Source organism: Pongo pygmaeus, chromosome 6, assembly GCF_028885625.2.
Source record: "Pongo pygmaeus isolate AG05252 chromosome 6, NHGRI_mPonPyg2-v2.0_pri, whole genome shotgun sequence".
NCBI classification, from domain to species: domain Eukaryota; kingdom Metazoa; phylum Chordata; class Mammalia; order Primates; family Hominidae; genus Pongo; species Pongo pygmaeus.
This window is the reverse complement of record NC_072379.2, coordinates 66,005,507-66,024,930: the sequence shown is the minus strand read 5'-3', so window position 1 is coordinate 66,024,930 and position 19,424 is coordinate 66,005,507. Positions and strand designations below refer to the sequence as shown.

The 19,424-nt window shown below is 35.9% G+C and overlaps 1 protein-coding gene across 1 annotated transcript in view; it reads left to right on the top strand.

Moving 5' to 3' along the window:
- Positions 1-19,424, top strand: part of ABCB5 (ATP binding cassette subfamily B member 5) — a 145,779-nt gene that overhangs the window by 54,148 nt on the left and 72,207 nt on the right. The window contains exon 15 of the mRNA XM_054495454.1: positions 15,195-15,356. Coding sequence (XP_054351429.1) covers positions 15,195-15,356 — 162 coding nt within the window. The remainder of the gene's footprint in view (positions 1-15,194; positions 15,357-19,424) is intronic.

The window sequence follows — 19,424 nt, the reverse complement described above, 5'->3', positions numbered from 1 at the left end:
TATGCATATTTTTCCACAATTTTAAAAACAAAACACAACTAGCCTTTTTTCGAAAACCACACTCACACTGTCTTCTTGGGAAAGAAATTCAAACCATACTCCAAATTGAAGCTCTCATGTGGGTTAAACCCACTTTTGTTCCCGTAAGTTGTTTATTTTTATACTATTGTATAAATAACTAGTAGAATTCTCTTTTATAAATTTAGGTCACTGTTACTTAGCAGGACATTCCAAGGTTTTTTAAAGAATATAGTAAAAGGTCTTCTAAGATATAATAAAATATTTTTCCATGATATGGATAAGCATCTTGGTGATTTTTGTAAATTAAAATTATTCCTAAGCCTTTCCCTCCTCCCAAAATAAGGAAAATGCCTATAGAAGATACTGATTTTCCTAAGTGCTATCAAATAAGTGATCTCAATGTATTATTTATCAAGAATAAAAATAGGTAAGGTATTATGCCCTTATGGAAAAAAAATAAACTAATTATTGCAGCATTTTCTCTTCTTACCCACCATTTACTTCATCATTTATTTTTTATTGTAAATTTCTCCACAAATACTTAAATGATTAGCTTGTTAATAAAGTTAAGTAAAGCTGGGTGTGGTGGTTCACACTGTAATCCCAGCTACTTGGGAGGCTACGGTGGGAGAATCATGTGAGACCAGGAGCTCAATACCAGCTGGGCAACATAGCAAGACCTTGTCTGTAAATAAAATAATAAAATGATTTTTAAAAAGTTCAATGAAGAGAAAAGGTATTAAATGATGATAAATAATTTTATGTTATCTCTAATTCTTAACTTTCATGTTAACTTATTTAGAAGTGACAATGAAGAGATTCCAGGCCATAAAAAGAAAACATTTTACCATTATTATGTTATTATTTCACGTTCCTAATTAGGTAGTACACGTGGGTTCATTTTAACAGAGTTTAGATTTTGAAAGTGTTTCTTTTCTAAAGGGTCTGAACCCAAGCATTCATACATTCTCATGAGTAGATTTCTGCAAGCTGGAAAGAGGGGGCAAGGAGCAGGTGAGTCACCCATTAAAAGCGACTTCTAAGTTCCTGATATTTTGCTATTTGTCATCCTCCTTGACAAAAAAGAAAGCATTCTCGGACCAGTGAGGTGGTCTGACAGTAACCCCACATTCCTGAGCCCTGGAACCCATGTCAACCCGGAAGAACACTAAGCCAACTGGCTTTCAACATCACAGTCAGGTAGTTAAGAAACAAAAGGCCTGTGTTTCCCTTTCAACTACCATGGTGTCCTTATTATAAAAGATGACCAGCTAAAATTTGATAACCTAAAAGAAAAGACACTGAAGAGTAGTGAGAAGTTCTCAGACTGTATTCTTGGAGTACTAGGGTACTAGGGTCTCCAAGGAGCCTCTCAAAGAGTGACAGAGGTGGGGAGGTGAGGTGGACAAACAGGTAGGGCTGTACCCCCAACTCCCCTGCCAATTCAAGCAATGCAGTGATCCATTTATCTGGATGAGATAGAGATGGATAGATAGATAGATAGATAGATAGATAGATAGATAGATAGATAGATACATAGATACATAGATACATAGATACATATAGATATAGATATATAAGCTTCCAGATGAGCTTTTATTTGTTGAAAGGATTTTGCAGTTTAAAAAAAAAAAAAAAAAAGCTGGGCCGGGCATGGTGGCTCACGCCTGCAATCCCAGAACTTTGGAAGGCAGAGACAGGCAGATCACCTAAGGTCGGGAGTTTGAGACCAGCCTGACCAACATGGAGAAACCCCGTCTCTATTAAAAATACAAAAATTAGCCGGGCGTGGTGGCACATGCCTGCAATCCCAGCTACTCGAGCGGCTGTGGCATGAGAATCGCTTGAACCCAGGAGGTGGAGGTTGTGGTGAGCCGAGATCACGCCATTGCACTCCAGCCTGGGCAACAAGAGTGAAACTCCGTCTCAAAAAACAAACAAACAAAAAAAACAAACAAAAAAAGGTTGACGATAACAGCACTACATCATGGAGCACATGTCACCGATGAGCCCCAAATCCAACTGAGGCAACCTTCTGGAAGGCAGTGAGTGGGAACTTGTGTTCTCCTAGGTTTTCTATGCCACACTTGCCCCCAGGATACTAGAACTCTCTGTGCTGACACGCTTCTCCAGAAAGTGTATTATGCCTGGTAATGGACCCTCTCAAATGCTCAAGGCTTTGTATTATTTTCCTTTCTTTTCCTGCTGCCCTCTATGGTTATGGCAAGTCCCATAACCATCACTGGTGAGAATCTAGCTGATCTCCTCAGGTCCGTGTCTCTGCCTAGCAATTCTGGGAGGGATGTTTTAAAGCACCCTCTTTTTCAAAGGCCAAGATAATGACCTGGTGATGTATGGCTGTGCATGGAATTGTAAAGTAATCTGAAAAATGTCAGCAAAGTGTCAAGTAGAGACCTGTCTTCCTAGTGACCTTTGTTTGGTCAAATACCTAACTGTTTGGCTTTTAGCTTTGTGTAATCTGTGAAGTAGGAGAGGAGCTACTAGGAAATTCTTTCAATATTGTACTTTCTAGAAAAAATAATACAACAAAGACGTATTGATAATCTACCACACTATCTACTTTGAGGTATCTGGAACCACAGTGGAATGAATTGCACTATCTCCCTAATCTTTACACTAATTCTGGCTAAAAGACAGCATCAGCTCAAATTTTCCTGATCAGTTTTTTAGCAGGCTTTGGCTGCCAAAATCTCTTCTATGTTTTAAGTCTGAAGCAATTACTGTTGAATTTCTTGTTGTTTTCACTATGAGGAGTATATCAGTTTTAGGCCACATCGATGATCTAGTAGAGATGTATTTTTCTAGTACACTTGATAGTACCTTGAATATGTACAGTACATGTGGGTCCATTTTATGGACCTTTGAGGCATAGTTTTTTTCCTTTTAAGCTATTAGATATTTCTGGGATTTATTTGATGCACTCAGATACAAATTCATGCTATAATAAATTAAATTGTAACATAATATCTACCTTAATCAAATGTTTATAGTTTAGGCCAGGAGCCTGGCAAAGTAAAGATGACACAGATGTAATGCTTGATAAGTAAATAAATATGAGAAGAGATATATATTAAAACACCTGTGAAGTGAATCCCCTGTGAAGAAAAGAAGGTCTCTAACAATATAAACCTGTGTCAGGAAACCTTGTGATTCTGATTCTGTGAACAGAAGGATACATGGAATTCTCAGACCTTTTCTAATTGCAACCTTTTAATTGTTTGACTTTATATTCTGTCCTCTCAAATTCTCCTTAGACTGTGACGTGTTAACGCTCTCTTTTATATTTTCTACTTAAATTCCATACACATTAATTTGAGAAATGTTGGATAGTATTGTGAAATCATTGAGCTAATGGGTCACATCATGTGGCTTCATGAATAAGATTTGAGATCTGTTTGCTTTTGGAAAATAACATTCGTACTTTGAGGAAACAGAATAAATGGGAGATTTATTAAATAAATATGAGCCAGTAGGCTAGGTGCCTGAATGTTTTTGCCTTCGTGGTTGTCAGGTTTCTAATGCATACCAACCCAACAACAGCGTTCTTGGACTCTCTTTTAAAGGGCTGTAGGCAAGCCCCAGGTCTCCAAGACCCAGAATAGAATTCAAACTTGAAGTGTGAAAGAGAGGAGTGGTATCAGCATAGGCTGAATATCTTACCTGTAAAAAGGAAGACAAATCAGACGAACCCAAATTGAGATATTCTACAAAACATCTAACCAGTGTTCTTTAAAACTATCAAGTTTATCAAAAACAAGGACAATCTGAGACACTGTAACAGCCAAGAGGAGCCTAAGGCGACATGATGACAAAATGTATTGGGATATTCAGGGGTGGGGATCCTAGAACAAAAAAAGAAAGTGAGTTGAAAATTAGAGAAATCTGAATAAAATATGGAGTTTAGATAATGATGTGTCAATAGTGAGGTTCAGTAGCTGTGGCAAATGCATCACAGAAATGTAAGATGTTAGAACTGGGGGATATTGTGTGCAGGGTACATGGAAGCTTCCTGCTCTATCTTTGCAATTTTTCTGTAAGTCTAAAACTGTTCTTAAAAAAATAAGAAGAAAAAAGGTTGATGTTAACAGCACTACACCATGGAGCACGTGTCAACGATGAGCCCCAAATCCAACTGAGGCAACCTTCTGGAAGGCAGTGAGTAGGAACTCACTGTTTACTTAAAAAAAACTACTCACATTTTTAATCAATTTTGTTATACCATTCATAAGGGTGTGCTGTACAAGCGAGGCTTAGAATTACCACACCAAAGTAAATGGGAGACTGAGAAAAACAAGAAGCAAGCGGGCCGGGTGTGGTGGCTCAGGCTTGTAATCCCAGCAGTTTGGGAGGCCAACGTGGGCGGATCACCAGAGGTCAGGAGTTTGAGACCAGCCTGACCAACATGGAGAAACCCCGTCTCTACTAAAAATACAAAATTAGCCAGGCATGGTGGCACATGCCTGTAATCCCAGCTACTCGGGAGGCTAAGGCAGGAGAATCACTTGAACCCAGGAGGTGGAGGTTGCAGTGAGCCGAGATGGCGCCATTGCACTCCAGCCCGGGCAACAATAGCAAAATTCTGTCTGAAAAAAAAAGAAAAAAAGAAAAGCAAGAAGCAAGCAATAAAAACCTGTTCCCCAAGTATCAGTCACTCATTAGTTTAATAAAATATTCATAAACTTGACAATATCAGAAAATAAAGAAAGCACTAAGCATGTCAGTGCTTAGTATAACTCTCTTCTACTGCAGAGTAGGTTATACCATAAAAATGACCCATAGAAACTTACATATGCTGATACGTAATTTCCAGTTAAAAATATTATTATGTGTCCATTATCAGATCTTGATGAAGTTAAGAAAAATAAACCTTCCTGTCTACAACTCTGTATCACAGTTGTCCCCAATCCACTTTGTCATTATTTTTGCAGGGCATTCATTAAAATGTATCAGTCTTATTCAGGATTCCTGCAGAACTTTAGAATGGCCAACTGGGCTGCTGAATATGTTTGCTTCTTTTGTTTGACTTTGATTTTTGTTTTTAACAGTTTTTTGAGGTTTCATTGATATATAAGAAACTGTACATATTAAAACATATGATTGGAAAAATGTTGGCATATATGTATACCAAAATCAAGATAGTCAGCCATATTTTTCACATGACTTTTGTAACCACTTCACCGTGACCCTCTCCAGCCTTCCTCCCGTGATCCTTGGCAACCACTGATTTGCTTACTGTCACTAGAGATTAGTTTGTATTTTCTAGAACTTTATATAAAGGGAGCAATATCATATGTATTCTGTTAGGCCTGGCTTCTTTCATTCAGCATAATTATTTTGAGACTCATCCATGTTGTAGAATGCATCAATAGTTTGTTTCTTTTTATTGATAAATGATATTCTATTTATGACTATGCCACAATTTAAACTAATTGGTATGGATGCTCATTTGAATTATTAGGTTTGTTTTCAGTTTTGGGATATTACAGATAAAGCTGTTCTAAACATTCATATGCAAGTCTTTGTATAGACATGTGCTTTTATTTCTCTTGAGTAAATACCTGGGATTTAAATAGCTGTATTTTATGGTAGGTATACTTTTTACTTTTTAGTTAAGTGCCAAACTGTTTTTCTTTTACATTTCTACAAGAAATATATTAAAATTCCAGCTACTCCACAACTTGCCCACACTTCATATGGTCATTTATTTTAATTTCAGCCATCTGAAGAAATGTGTAGTAGTATCCCATTGTCATTTTAATTTGCATTATCCTGATGACTGATGATGTTAAGCATTTTTATGTGCTTATTAACCATCCATATTTTTTTCTTTGTTAAAGTGTCTGTTCAAATCTTTAGCCCATTTTATATTGAGTTGTTTGTTTTCTTATTATTGGGTTTTGAGAATTCTTTATATTTCTGGATACAAGTATTTTATCAGATATAAGATTAGAAAATATTTCTCCTGATTCTAGGGCTTGGCTTTCTATTGTCTTAAGTATGTCTTCCAAAGGCCAGGAATTTTTAATTTTGATGTTTAATTTACAGGTTTTTTTTTTCTTTTACAAATCAAGGTTTTGGTGTCATATTTAAGAAATCTTTGAACAACACACACTGGGGCCTGTCAGCAGGATGAGGGGAGGGAGAGCATCAGGACAAATAGCTAATGAGTGTGGGGCTTAATACCCATGTGACAGGTTGATAGGTGCAGCAAACCACCATGGCACACATTTATCTATGTAACAAACCTGCTCGTTCTGAACATGTATCCAGGAACTTAAGGTAAAATAAAATTTTAAAAGAAAGAAATATTTGCCAAATTTAAGGTCACAAAGACTTTCCTCTGTTTTCTTCTGAAGGTATTATGGTTGTAGTTTTTTACATTTTGAGTTTATTATTATATGTGATATAAGGTACAGTTTAAGGTTCCTTTTGTTTGTTTGTTTGTTTTGCATATAGACTTCCAGTTGGTCCTGTACAATTTGTTGAAAAAATTGTCTTTTCTACACTGATTTTTCTTTGCACCTTTGTAAAAAATCAGTTGTTCATATATGTGTGAGTTTTCCAGACTGTTGACTCCATTGCGTCATATTGATGTATTTGTCTGTCTTTGAGTTTATTCTTCTCTTTTGTATTTAATTGGTTTCTGCTTTGATTTTTATTTCTTTTCTTCTGTTTTTTCTTTTTCTTTTGAGTTTAACTTGCCCTTCTTTTTCTTGTTTCTTAAGTTACATATGAAGTCATTTACTTGAAAAATTTTATTTGGTTTCAGTATTGGAGTATTTTCCAGATATTTTTTCTGTATTGATTTCTAATTTAATTGCATTACGGTCAGGGAATATTCATGTATGATTGAATACCAGTAAGTTTATTAAGAGTTGTTTTATGGCACAGATTATGGTCTCTCTTAGTAAATGTTTTGTGTACACTTGAAAATAATGTGCATTTTGCTATTGTTGGATGAAGTGTTCTATAAATGTCAATTGTGTTGAGTTCGTTGATAGTATTATTCAACTCTTCCTCGTCCTTATGGTCTACTTGTTCTACCAGTTACTGAGAGAAGGTTATTTAATTCTTCAACTATTATTGTAACTTTTAGATTTATTCTTGTAATTGTACATATTTTGGTGTCACGTAGTTTAGAGCTGTGTTATTACGCACATAAATATTTAGGATTGTTATGTTCTCTTGATGAATTGAGCCCTTATTCATTAGGAAATAAACTTACTTTGGTTATATCCTTTTCACTTTAATCTGCTTTATCTAATATTAACATAGCCACTCCATTTTTCTTTTACTCTGTGTTAGCATGGTATGAGTTTTTTAATCCTTTTAGTCTTAACCTCATTGTTTCTTTATATTTAAAATGTGTTACTGACAGATGACATGTAGTTGGGTCTTGCTTTTGTATTCAAACTGAGTTTAGACCATTTACATTTAATCTGATGATTGATAGTAATATTATTAAATTAAATCAGTCACCTTGCTATTTGTTTTCTTTTTTCCATCGATTCTTGGTTTCTGCTTTACTCACTTTCTGTCTTCATTTGGATTAAGTGAGTACTTTTTATGATTTTGTTTTATCTCTTTTGTGAGCTTATTTATATAACTGTTTGATATTTCAGTGATGGCTTTAGAGTTTATAGTGTACACATTTAACTTAAGACAATCTACCTCCAAGTGATATTATATCATTTCATGTGTAGTATAAAAGCATGCATTAGCATACTTCCATTTCTCCCTTTTTGGCCTTTAAGCTATTGCGATTAGACATCTTACTTCTACATATGTTATAAACTCCATGCCATGTTGTAACTCTTAAAATTAATCATTAGTTTTTTAAAAAATTTAAATAGGTAATAAGAAAAAATTACATTTTTCTCCAGGCACCATGGAGTTATAATTTCCAGTGTTCTTCATTCTTTTGGGTATATCCATATTTCCATCGATTTCTTTTACCTGAAACCTTTAATGTAGCACAGTTCCACTACTGATGAATAATTTCAGCTGTCATATGTCTTTGTTTCACCTTTAGTTTTGAAAAATTTATTTCCTTGATATAGAGTTTTAGCCTGAAAGTTATAGGGTTTTTTTCTTTCAATACCTTAAAGATGTTGCTCACTGTCTCCTTTCTTGCATTTTTTCCTGAGGAGAAATCTGTCATCTTTATGTTTGTTCCTGTATATGTAATAATTGAAGTTAAGTTGCTATCAGCCTAAAATAGACTGTCACAAATATAAGGTTTTTATGTAAGCCTCATGGTATACAAACAAATAAAAACACCTATAGTACCTCTTACCACTTGCATTCAACAAAGTCCTGAAATTCTTAGCCAGGGCAATTAGGCAAGAAAAAGAAAAAAGAAGTGTCAAATAAGAAAAAAAAGTTGGCAGATTATATGATCTTAAAATTTGAAAACTCTAAAGATTACACACACACACACACACACAGTTAGAACTAATAAGTGAATTCAGTAAGGTTGCAGGATACAAAATCAACATACAAAAATTAGTTGCATTTCTGTTAACAACAAATCATCTGAAAAAATAATTAAGAAAACATCCCATCTGCAACAGTATCAAAAGAATAAAATACTTAGAAATAAACTTAAGAAGCTTAAATACTTGTACACTGAAAACTATAACCATTGATGAAAAAATTAGAGAAGACACAAATAAAATACATCCCATGATCTTGAACTGGAAGACTTGATATTGTTAAATGTCAATACTACCCAAAGCAATCTACAGATATAGTATAATCTTGATCAAAATCCCAATGGCATGTTTTACAGAAATAAAGAACTCATCCTAAAATTAATAAGAAACCACAAAAGACATCAAATATCCAAATCAATCTTGAGAAGAAAAACAAAGCTGAAGGCATCACACTTCCTGATTTCAAAATACATTACACAGTCATAGTAACTAAAACAGTATAGCGCTTGCCTAAAAATAAACATAGAGGCCAATGAGACAGAATAGAAAGCCCAGAAATAAATGTATGCATATATGATCAACTGACCTTTGACAAGGGTGCAAAGAGTACACAATGGGGAAAGGATGGTCTATTCAACAAATGATGTTGGGAAAATTGGATGTCCACATGCAAAAGAATGAAAACTGGACTTTTATCTACACCATACACGAAAATCAACTCAAAATAGGTTAAAGATATCAATATAAGAAACTGTAAAACTTAAACTGAAACTGTAAAACTCTTAGAAGTAAACATAGGGGGAAAGCTTCATAACATTAAGTTTCACAATTATTTCTTGGATATGACACCAAAAACACAAACAACAAAAGCAAAATTAGATAGGTAGGACTACATCAAACAAAAAGCCTCTGCACCACAAAGGAAATAATCAACAGAATGAAAAGGTAGCCTACAAAAAGAAAAAAAAATTGGAAACCATATATCTGGTAAGAGATTAATATCTAAAATATATATGGAACTCCTATAACTCAATAGTAAAAACAAAAATAAAGAATAAATAACCTGATTTAAAAATAGGCAAAGAAGCTGAAAAGGCATTTCTCCAAAAAAGACATACAAATGGCCAACAAGTATATGAAAAGATTCTTGACATCACTAGTTATCAGGGAAATGTAAGTCAATACCACAATGAGATATCTCCTCACACCTATTAGGATGACTATTGTTTAAAAATAAATAAATAAATAAGTGTTGGTGAGGATGTGGAAAAATTGGAACCCTTGTATACTACTGATGGGAAAGTAAAAAGTTGCAGTCTCTATGGAAAACAGTATGGAGGTTCCAGAAATAATTAAAAATAGAATTACCATATGACCCAGCAATTCTACTATACACACACACACACACACACATATGCATATGTATACACACATTAATTCCAATAATTTGGATATGTTAGTAAATATTCAAAAGAACTGAAGTCAGTATCTCAAAGAGGTATATACACTCCCATGCTCATTGCATCTTTATTTATAATAGCCAAGATATGGAAACAACTTAAATATTTATTGACAGATTAAGAGATAAAGAAAAATATGCTACCTACACAAGGAAATATTAATAACCTTTAAAAAAGGAGGAGGTCCGTATGGAACAACATGGATGAATCTGAATGACATTATGCTAAGTGAAATAAGACAGTCACAGAAGGACAAATACTGCATGATTCCTCTTAAATGAGGTGTCTAAAACAGTCAGACTTGTAGATGCAGACAATAGGATGGTGGCTGCTGGGGACTGGAGAGAGAGAGAAACAGGGAATTGCTGTTCAGTGGGAATAAAATTTCATTTATGTAAGATGAATAAGTTCTAGAGATTATCACTACAACATAGTGCCTATAGTTGGCAATATTGTATTGTATTGTACACTTAAAACTTTAAGAAGATAGATCTCATGTGAAGTGTTCTTACCACAAAATATTAATCTGCACAATAACTCTAAAATAGAGGTAGTATAATTTTCCCTATTATCAAATGAAGAATATAAGACTTAGGGGGTTAAAAATCTTGTCTAAGTCCTCCAAGCCAGAAATTGGCAGAAACAAGATCCAAATCCAGGATTTGCACCTCCAGAAAACACAAATGATGAAATTATTGAATACTAGATTTGTCATTATAAAAGTCATATACTATAATCTATATATACTGCTTGCCATTTTGTAATTACCATGTAATGTGTTAATTATTATTAGTTATGTCCATCATGATATTTGTCAGATTAACTGTATTACGAGTTTTTATTGAGATAGTGTGGACATCATTCCTGTATCATTAGTCTTCTTAGTCTGTTGTTCATAAAACTTGCACAGCTATTCATACAGTGTGATAATTTGCTTTTAAATTAAAAATATAAAGGGAAATTTGATCCCAGTCATATTATCTCAGTATATACTTTCAGAAAAGAGCTCTGAAGCACAGGTAGGGCTGCTATAAGGGAGCAAAACTGTCCTTTCTACCTACTTTTTGTGACAGGAAATGGGGATTAAGGATACAGATTTAGAAGCTGAATAATAATTATAGTCTGATTTTTAATATCAGACTAAAAATCAGTTATCAAAGTCCTGACATCTGTCCTGACTTGGATAGATGTTTAACCATCAAAAAATACTGCCCTTTGCCAGTAATCCCAGCACTTTGGCAGGCCAAGGCAGGTGGATCACCTGAGGTCAGGAGTTCAAGAACAGCTTGGCCAACATGGCAAAACCCTGTCTCTACTAACAGTACAAAAATTAGCTGGGTATGATGGTGCACACCTGTAATCCCAGCTACTCGGGAGGCTGAGGCAGGAGAATCGCTTGAACCCGGGAGGCGGAGGTTGCAGTGAGCTGAGATCACACCACTACACTCCAGCCTGTGTGACAGAGCGAGACTCTGTCTCAATAATTAATTAATTAATTTAATTTAATTTATAAAAGTACCCTTTGCCCCTCTTTCTACCTAGTCCCACTCTTTAAATTACTCCCTTAATATCTATATGTGGGAAAAACCAGCTGAAGTATACTCACATTGAATCCTTTATACCTCTGTCAATAGTCAAGACCAGCTACGTAGTTTGTGGGGTCCAGCACAAAATGAAAATGTGGAGCCTCTTATTCAAAAACTATTAAGAACTCCAGAATGACAGCAGCAGAGCACTAAGCCAAGTGTCATGCCCTTCTAAAGCTTTCTTACTTTTAAACAAAAGTGCAATACATGCACATTAAATAAAATTGGGAAAATTGAGATGAGAAAACTACAATCCATAGGTCCAATAAGTAAGAACAGGTACTGTTAGTATATTGATATATTTCTACATAGGTGTCTTTTTTATGGGAAATTTTTTTGAAACATAGTTATAATAGGATACATATTTTTCCTGCATTTTTACAGGTAGCATTATATCATACATCTTTTCCACATTATCACTTAATCTTAATAGCCAATGCTTTGGGAGGTTCCCTTCTCTTATAGATTTGGAAAAAAGTTTGAAAGAAATTATTACCTGCTTCATCAAGTTTATCTACTGCAATGAAGAGACCTTGTGGAGAGAAGAGGGAAAACCACACTGGGTTTTAGTACCAGTCCTTCCAGTGACTGGCTGAGGCCCTGAACAAGTTTCTTAACTTTCTGAGTTCCATTTTCCTGCTCTATAATAGACAAGAATAAGAAAAGTAAATAGCAGTAACACAGTAATAGTATGAATAGTAATAATACTAGCTGTCGATTGTTGATTCCCTGGCAAATTTGTAGTGCCAGAAGTGTCAGTTATTGTGCTAGGCATTTACAAAAAAAAAAAAAAAAAAAAAAAAAAAACAAACAAAAAAAACGCATTGACCTCAAGAATAATCCACAAAATCTTTCAGAGGAAGAATACGCTGGAAGAGGTAAACTAATAGTTTTCAATACCTGTTTTAAGTCTATAGTATTTAAGACAGCATAGCATTGGTGCAGTGACAGACAAGCTGAACAGCAGAATAGCAAATAGAATACAAAAACAGACACAAAATAATTGTCACCTGATTTATGGTAAAGGCAGTTCTGCAGTATAGTAGGGAAATTATGGTCTTCAAAATATGCTGCTGGGACACTTGGTTAACTCTATGGGGAAAATGTGCATTGACTCCTACTTGGCATCACATACAAAAACTAATCCCAGGTGCTATATATCACATCCAAATATGAAAGGCAAATGACAAAGATTATAAGGTAAAACATAGAAAAACATCTGTGTGGCCTTGGAGTAAAGATTTCTTAAAAGTACACAAAAAGCATAAATTGTAAAAGAAAAAAATTGATAAATTGGACTTCATTAAAACTTTGAAATTCTGTTCATGAAAAGACACCATTAAGAGACTGAAAAAGAAAGCCAGGCACAGTGCTTCATGCCTGTAATCCCAGCACTTTGGGATGCTGAGGTGGGTGGATCACCTGAGATCAGGAGTTCAAGATCAGCCTGGCCAACATGGTGAAACCCCGTCTCTGCTAAAAATACAAAAAATTAGCTAGGCATGGTGGCGGGTGCCTGTAATCCCAGCTACTCTGGAGGCAGAGGCAGGAGAGAATTGCTTGAACCTGGGAGGCAGCTGTTGCAGTGAGCTGAGATCATCCATTGCACTCCCGCCTGGGCAACAACAGCTAAACTCCATCTCAAAAAAAAAAAAAAAGAGAAAGAGAGAAAGAGAGTGAAAAGACAATCACATAAAGAGAAACTTTCATTGTAATACATGGTATTAAACAAAGTTCTCACATCTACAGTATATAAACAACTCATGAAAATTGAAAAGAAGAATACAGTTCGAATAGAAAAATGAGAAAAAATGTGGACAATTCACAAGAGAGAATATCTAAATTGTCACTAATCATTTGAAAAGTTGTTCAACTTTATTAGTCATTGAGAAAATGCAAATAAAAATATGATAGTTCTCACCCATCAGACAGAAAGAACCAAGTCTTAGTCAGAATATAGAGCAACCATGGCCCTCTTGCACTATTGGGGGGTTTATAAAATAGGGCAACCACTTTGAAAAACTATTTGGCAGAATCTAATGAAGCAGAGCGTATACACACTTTATGACTCAGCAATTCCTCTCCTAGGTATAACACTAGAACTGTGTACATATGTTCATCAAATAAACATTTACAGCAACCTATACATAGTAGGGGGAAAAAAAAAACTTAAAAACTATCCAAATGTCAATCAGGAATAGAATGGATAAATAAGTTGTGGTATAGTCACACAATAGAATACTGTGTGGCAATAAGAATAAATTATCCACAACTCTATACAACCAAATGGATGAATCTCAAAAACGTAATGTTGAGTGAAAAGATCCAGATACAGAAGAGTATACAATACATAATCTCATTTATATAAATTACCAGAAAATCAAAACAAGTTATGCTGTTAGAAATTGGGATAGTGGTGACCCTTGGTATAGATGAGTGTTAAGAGTGACTTGAGGCCGAGTGCAGTGGCTCACGCCTGTAATCCCAGCACTTTGGGAGGCCGAGGCGGGTGCATCACGAGGTCAGGAGATCGAGACCATCCTGGCTAACATGGTGAAACCCCGTCTCTACTAAAAATAAAAATAAACTAAAATAAAAAAAATAGCTGGGTGTGGTGGCGGGCACCTGTAGTCCCAGCTACTCAGGAGGCTGAGGCAGGAGAATGCTGTGAACCTGGGAGGCAGAGCTTGCAGTGAGCCGAGATTGCACCACTGCACTCCAGCCTGAGTGACAGAGCCAGACTCCGTCTCAAAAAAAAAAACAACTGACTTGAAAACGGCATGAGATGGACTTGTGGGTGCTGGTAATGATGGGATTCTTGACCTGGATACTATGATCTATGATATGGGCAAATTCCGTTTGAAATGCGCTGATCTGTATGTACCCTTATGTGCATTTTTCCATATATTAATGATACTTATAAAAAAGTTAAAAATATATATTACTTTGAATTTGTACCCAACTAGTTAAGTAATATCCCCATTTTAAAGATGAAAACAATTAACTTTCTGACTTTCTTTTTATTCTAATTTCTATTGGCCTTCTTATTCTATTAAAGTTTCCAAATTTCTCTATCCAAGGATAAGATATTTTAATATTTAAAACAATACTGCAACAAAGATTTCTTCTTTCCCTCCCTTCCTTCCTTCCTCCCTCCCTCCCTCCCTCCCTCCCTTCTTTCTTTCTTTCTTTCTTTTTCTTTCTTTCTTTCTTTCTTTTTCTTTCTTTCTTTCTTTCTTTCTTTCTTTCTTTTTCTTTCTTTCTCTCTTTCTCTCTTTCTCTCTTTCTCTCTTTCTCTCTTCCTTCTTTCTTGAGATGGAGTTTCCTGTTGCCCAGGCTGGAGTGAAATGGCATGACCTCGGCTCACTGCAACCTCCGCTTCCTAAGTTCCAGCGATTCTCACCTGCCTCACCCTTCCGAGTAGCTAGGATTACAGATGCCCGCAACCAAGCCTGGCTAATTCTTGTATTTTTAGTAGAAACGGAGTTTTACCATGTTGGCCAGGCTGATCTCTAACTCGTGACCTCAGGTGATCCACCCTCCTCAGCCTCCCAAAGTGCTGGAACTACAGGCATAAGTCACCGTGCCGGGTCAACAAAGATTTCTTAAACAGTGCATAGGTTGTTATTTCTACTAATATCTATTTATTTTCTATGCATTTTATTCTATAGGCGAGCAAAGGTCGGACTACAATCGTGGTAGCACACCGACTTTCTACTATTCGAAATGCAGATTTGATTGTGACCATAAAGGATGGAATGGTGGCGGAAAAAGGAGCACATGCTGAACTAATGGCAAAACGAGGTCTATATTATTCACTCGTGATGTCACAGGTAATGCTTACGTGACATAATGCTATGTCAGCAGGGTTTAACGTTTCAGAGATCATACCACACTAGAAAACAAAAGTTGCAAATTATAATCTTAAATTTCAAAAAGCAACCAAGGTTTATAGTTCCTCAGTAAAGAAATTGAGTGTCTCAAATCCTCAGTGTTGTGCTCAATAATATGATGAAAGTTAAAGAACTAATGGGTACCTGGTACCTAATATCTACCAGGCACACTCCAAATAGGCTTCACAACTTGTATGTGGCCAGACAGGGTGGCTCACACCTGCAATCCCAGCAATTTGGGAGGTCGAGGCAGGTAGATCACAAGGTCAGGAGATCGAGACCATCCTGGCCAACATGGTGAAACCTTGTCTCTCAAAAAAATACAAAAAATAGCTGGGTGTGGTGGTGTGTGCCTGCAGTCCCAGCAGCTCAGGAGGCTGAGGGAAGCGAATTGCTTGAACTAGGGAGTTGGAGGTTGCAGTGAGCCCAGATTGCGCCACTGCACCCCAGCCTGCGGACAGAGCGACACTCCATTTCAATAAAACAAACAAACAAACAAAAACTTGTATGTGGCAGATACTGTGATCTTTGGTTAGAACACAAAGAAATATAACACACAGTCCTTACTTAAAGACTTAAAACTTAGCTACAGAGGCAAATTGCAAAATTGTGCATATAGATATTATTAGTTGTAAAAAGAAAAAGCAAGATTGATGGGGAGAGACAGAGCTATATTACCCACAAAACGTTTCACAGAAGAGGTCTTTAAGGTTAAAAGGTGGGAGTTGGGGGTGAACATGAAGGACAAATTCAGGTAGGCAGAACAACAACATAGAGGTAAGAAGGAACATTGTTTGTGACTGAAACAAAAAGGAGGTAGCTTTCCTTAAGTACTTGTGAGTGTTGAGGGTATAATGGAAAAGAGTTGGATAATGAGCATCAGATCTTGGAAGTTCTTAGAAGCCAGGCAGAAGGGTTGAGACTTAATGTGTGTAGGAAGCACCTAAGACAATGCCTGGCACACAGTGGGCACTCAATAAACATTTGCTGAATGAAGGGATGCACACGTAAAACCTTACTGTGTGCATGCTACCACATCACCACAGATGGACCAGAAAGCTCATACTGGGCAATCAAGCGGGGGCATGATGATGCTGGAGGCACACGGCAAATTCCCCTTCTTTAGGATCCATACTTGTGTGTGTCATGGATCCACCCTACTGGATTTCACATAACTTTCTTATTAGGGCACATTAATATGAGTCATGGGAATTAGGCTCTAGCTCTCTTCTTTGTTCTAGCCCAGCTTTCTTCTCTTGACCTGGAAGGCATCCTTTTTTCGAAGGGCTCTTCTACAGGTAACTGATTTCAACCCTTTTTGGTCTTCTTCAACTTTTTGATAATATCTTTGATGTCAATATTATTATTTTATAAATTAGGAAATTTAGAAAGTTATGAGCTTCCATCTCCTCATCAAGTTTATAACTTCAAATTTCAAACCCTAACTTTCTCCATTGTGCTAAAATGAAATATTTCTGAACATACCCTAAGAAGCAGTAACAGTAAAATAGGTTTGAAAGTATAGTTTTTCATTAATTGAAAAACTGTCTGATTCTGATTTTTTCATATTAGTTCATATTTTGTGTCTCAAAAATAAAAGTGAGGTGCTATTTGATAACCGAATTTTTAGTCCACAGTAGACCTAATAATTTATGAGGTTTAATATTTTGAAACTAATATGAGTTGCAATAAAAGGAAATAACTGTGATAGTCAGATCTTTCTTTGGAGTAGTACATCTTCATTTTTTATTGTAATTAAACTAAAAATCCATTATAGGTCTTAAGTTAAATGCTTTCATAATGTATAAAAAGCAAAAGTGGTGTGTTTGTGGGATGAATGTGTAAAAATTTTAAACATGTTATTTAAAATGGATTAGTATTCTCTGATTACCTAAAATGATGTCCAATCAGATATAACAACACCATTTTAAATTAATACTAAGTATAATATTCTAAGCATTGTACAGTAAATGTAACATACATAACATCTACACAAACAAGTAACTCACTTTTGAAGATCCGCACATTCTTATTTGCCAGTATTGACTGTGGTATCAAAATGTGTCAATTTTGATAATTCATGATTATCACAAATATCACAGTTAATGCTGCTAAAATAATCCTGAGAAGCAGCATAGCAAAGCGGTTAAGATGATGAACTCTGTGGTCACTACAAGTTGACTCTACCACTTAATAGTTTTAGGTCCTTGAGCAAGTTATTTAAATTCTCAGTGCATCAATTTCCTAACCTTTAACAAGAGGGTAATAGTAATAACCTATTAATAAATTATTGTGAGTATTAAACAGGCAAAATCATATGAAGTACTTAGAATTATTGTTAGTGTAATAAATTTTATTATGTTATTGACATTAACATTATTTGATCAAAATTTAGAAAAGTTCAAACTATGGAGATTAATATTACAATTATTTACATAGACTGTCCATGATTATATACATGTATATTGCTTTAGTGAGTTTCTATGTGAAAATGAAATATAAACAAGTAGAGATATACACATATCAAAACTTATTGTCATCATTATTTTGTCCAGCGACCTTCTCAGGAAAAGAAATTTTCTTTGACTTATTAAAGCACCTTCTCAGAAAATTTATTATGAAGAGAGGTCAAAGTTTTATTTTAAACCTGCCACAAAGTGAGAAACTCCTGGGGGCAGGGGAGAAAAGCCAAACAAGGCAGGACATGACGGCTGGTTCCTGTAATCCCAGCTACTTGGAAGGCTGAGGCAGGAGGACTGCTTGAGCCGAGGAGTTTAACACTAGCTTGGGCAACACAGTGAGCTCTACTCTCTAAACAAGTAAATAAATAATAAAAACAGAAAATAAAAAATTTCAAAGCCATATAAAATATTTCTTTCATGGCAAAGACATTTACAGGAAAAAAGAGAAAATGATAGCAAAAAGGAATGACTGATTAAAGATGTTTGGATAGTCTGGGGCTGGTTAAAGTTCATTGTCTCTTTAAATGACTGATTACAGTTGTTAAGCTTATCAAAGAATCATGGTGTCCCTGGAAAGTCTTCCATGTGCACATCTCCTTGTGCATCTAAATCGACCTACATTTTCCATCTCTTCCCCACGCTGGCTGGACCTGCTAGCAGCTTAGCTGGGCTTCTCATTTCTCTTGTCCTTCTCCTCCCGCCTCTTCCTGGGAAAGTCACAGATTTACTCATACCACATTCAAATGAACAGAGAATCTGTAGCTCCTTTATTTCCCTGAAGTGGTCTCATGAGTAGCAAGAAAAAGAAAAACTAGACCTAGAGCGATTTGGTTTTGAACTTTGTTCTGTCCTGTAATGTACCAATAAACAGTTTCTTTAAGGTTAAAGATTTTTATTTTGAGGCAGAGTCTTGCTCTGTCACCCAGGCTGGAGTGTAGTGGTGCAGTCTCGGCTCACTGCAGCCTCCACCTCCCAAATTCAAGCCTCAGCCTCAGCCTCCTGAGTAGCTGGGGTCACAGGCGTGCACCACCACACCCAACTAATTTTTCTGTATTTTTAGTAGAGACAGGGTGTTACCATGTTGGGCAGGCTGGTCTGAAACTCCTGGCCTGAAGTGATCCACACGTCTCGGTTTCCCAAAGTGCTGGGATTACAGGGGTGATGACTGCACCTGGCCTTTAATGTTAATTTGATCGCTTCGGAATTTCTTATTGTTGAGGAGTAGGCCCTGTTAGTTTTGTGTTTTGTTCACAGTTCAGAATGGGTAGCAGGGGCAGGCCTGGAAAGCATGATTGTCTCCCAAGGTCTCTCTCAGGCCCAGACTCACATATAAGCACCCAACTAAATACTACAAGTATATAAGCCCCAGAAATGGCCAGGAGGATGGCATCAGAAACAGTATCTTCTGTCTCAACAAGCTCTTCTTACTAAGATCTCTCCTTGTTAGAGATATAATTGCTTGGATTAAGGCATTGTTTTCTGCAGGTGATTATACAGGTCTTTGGAAAAGAAAGGACAATGAGCTATTGTCAGTCACTAACATTTT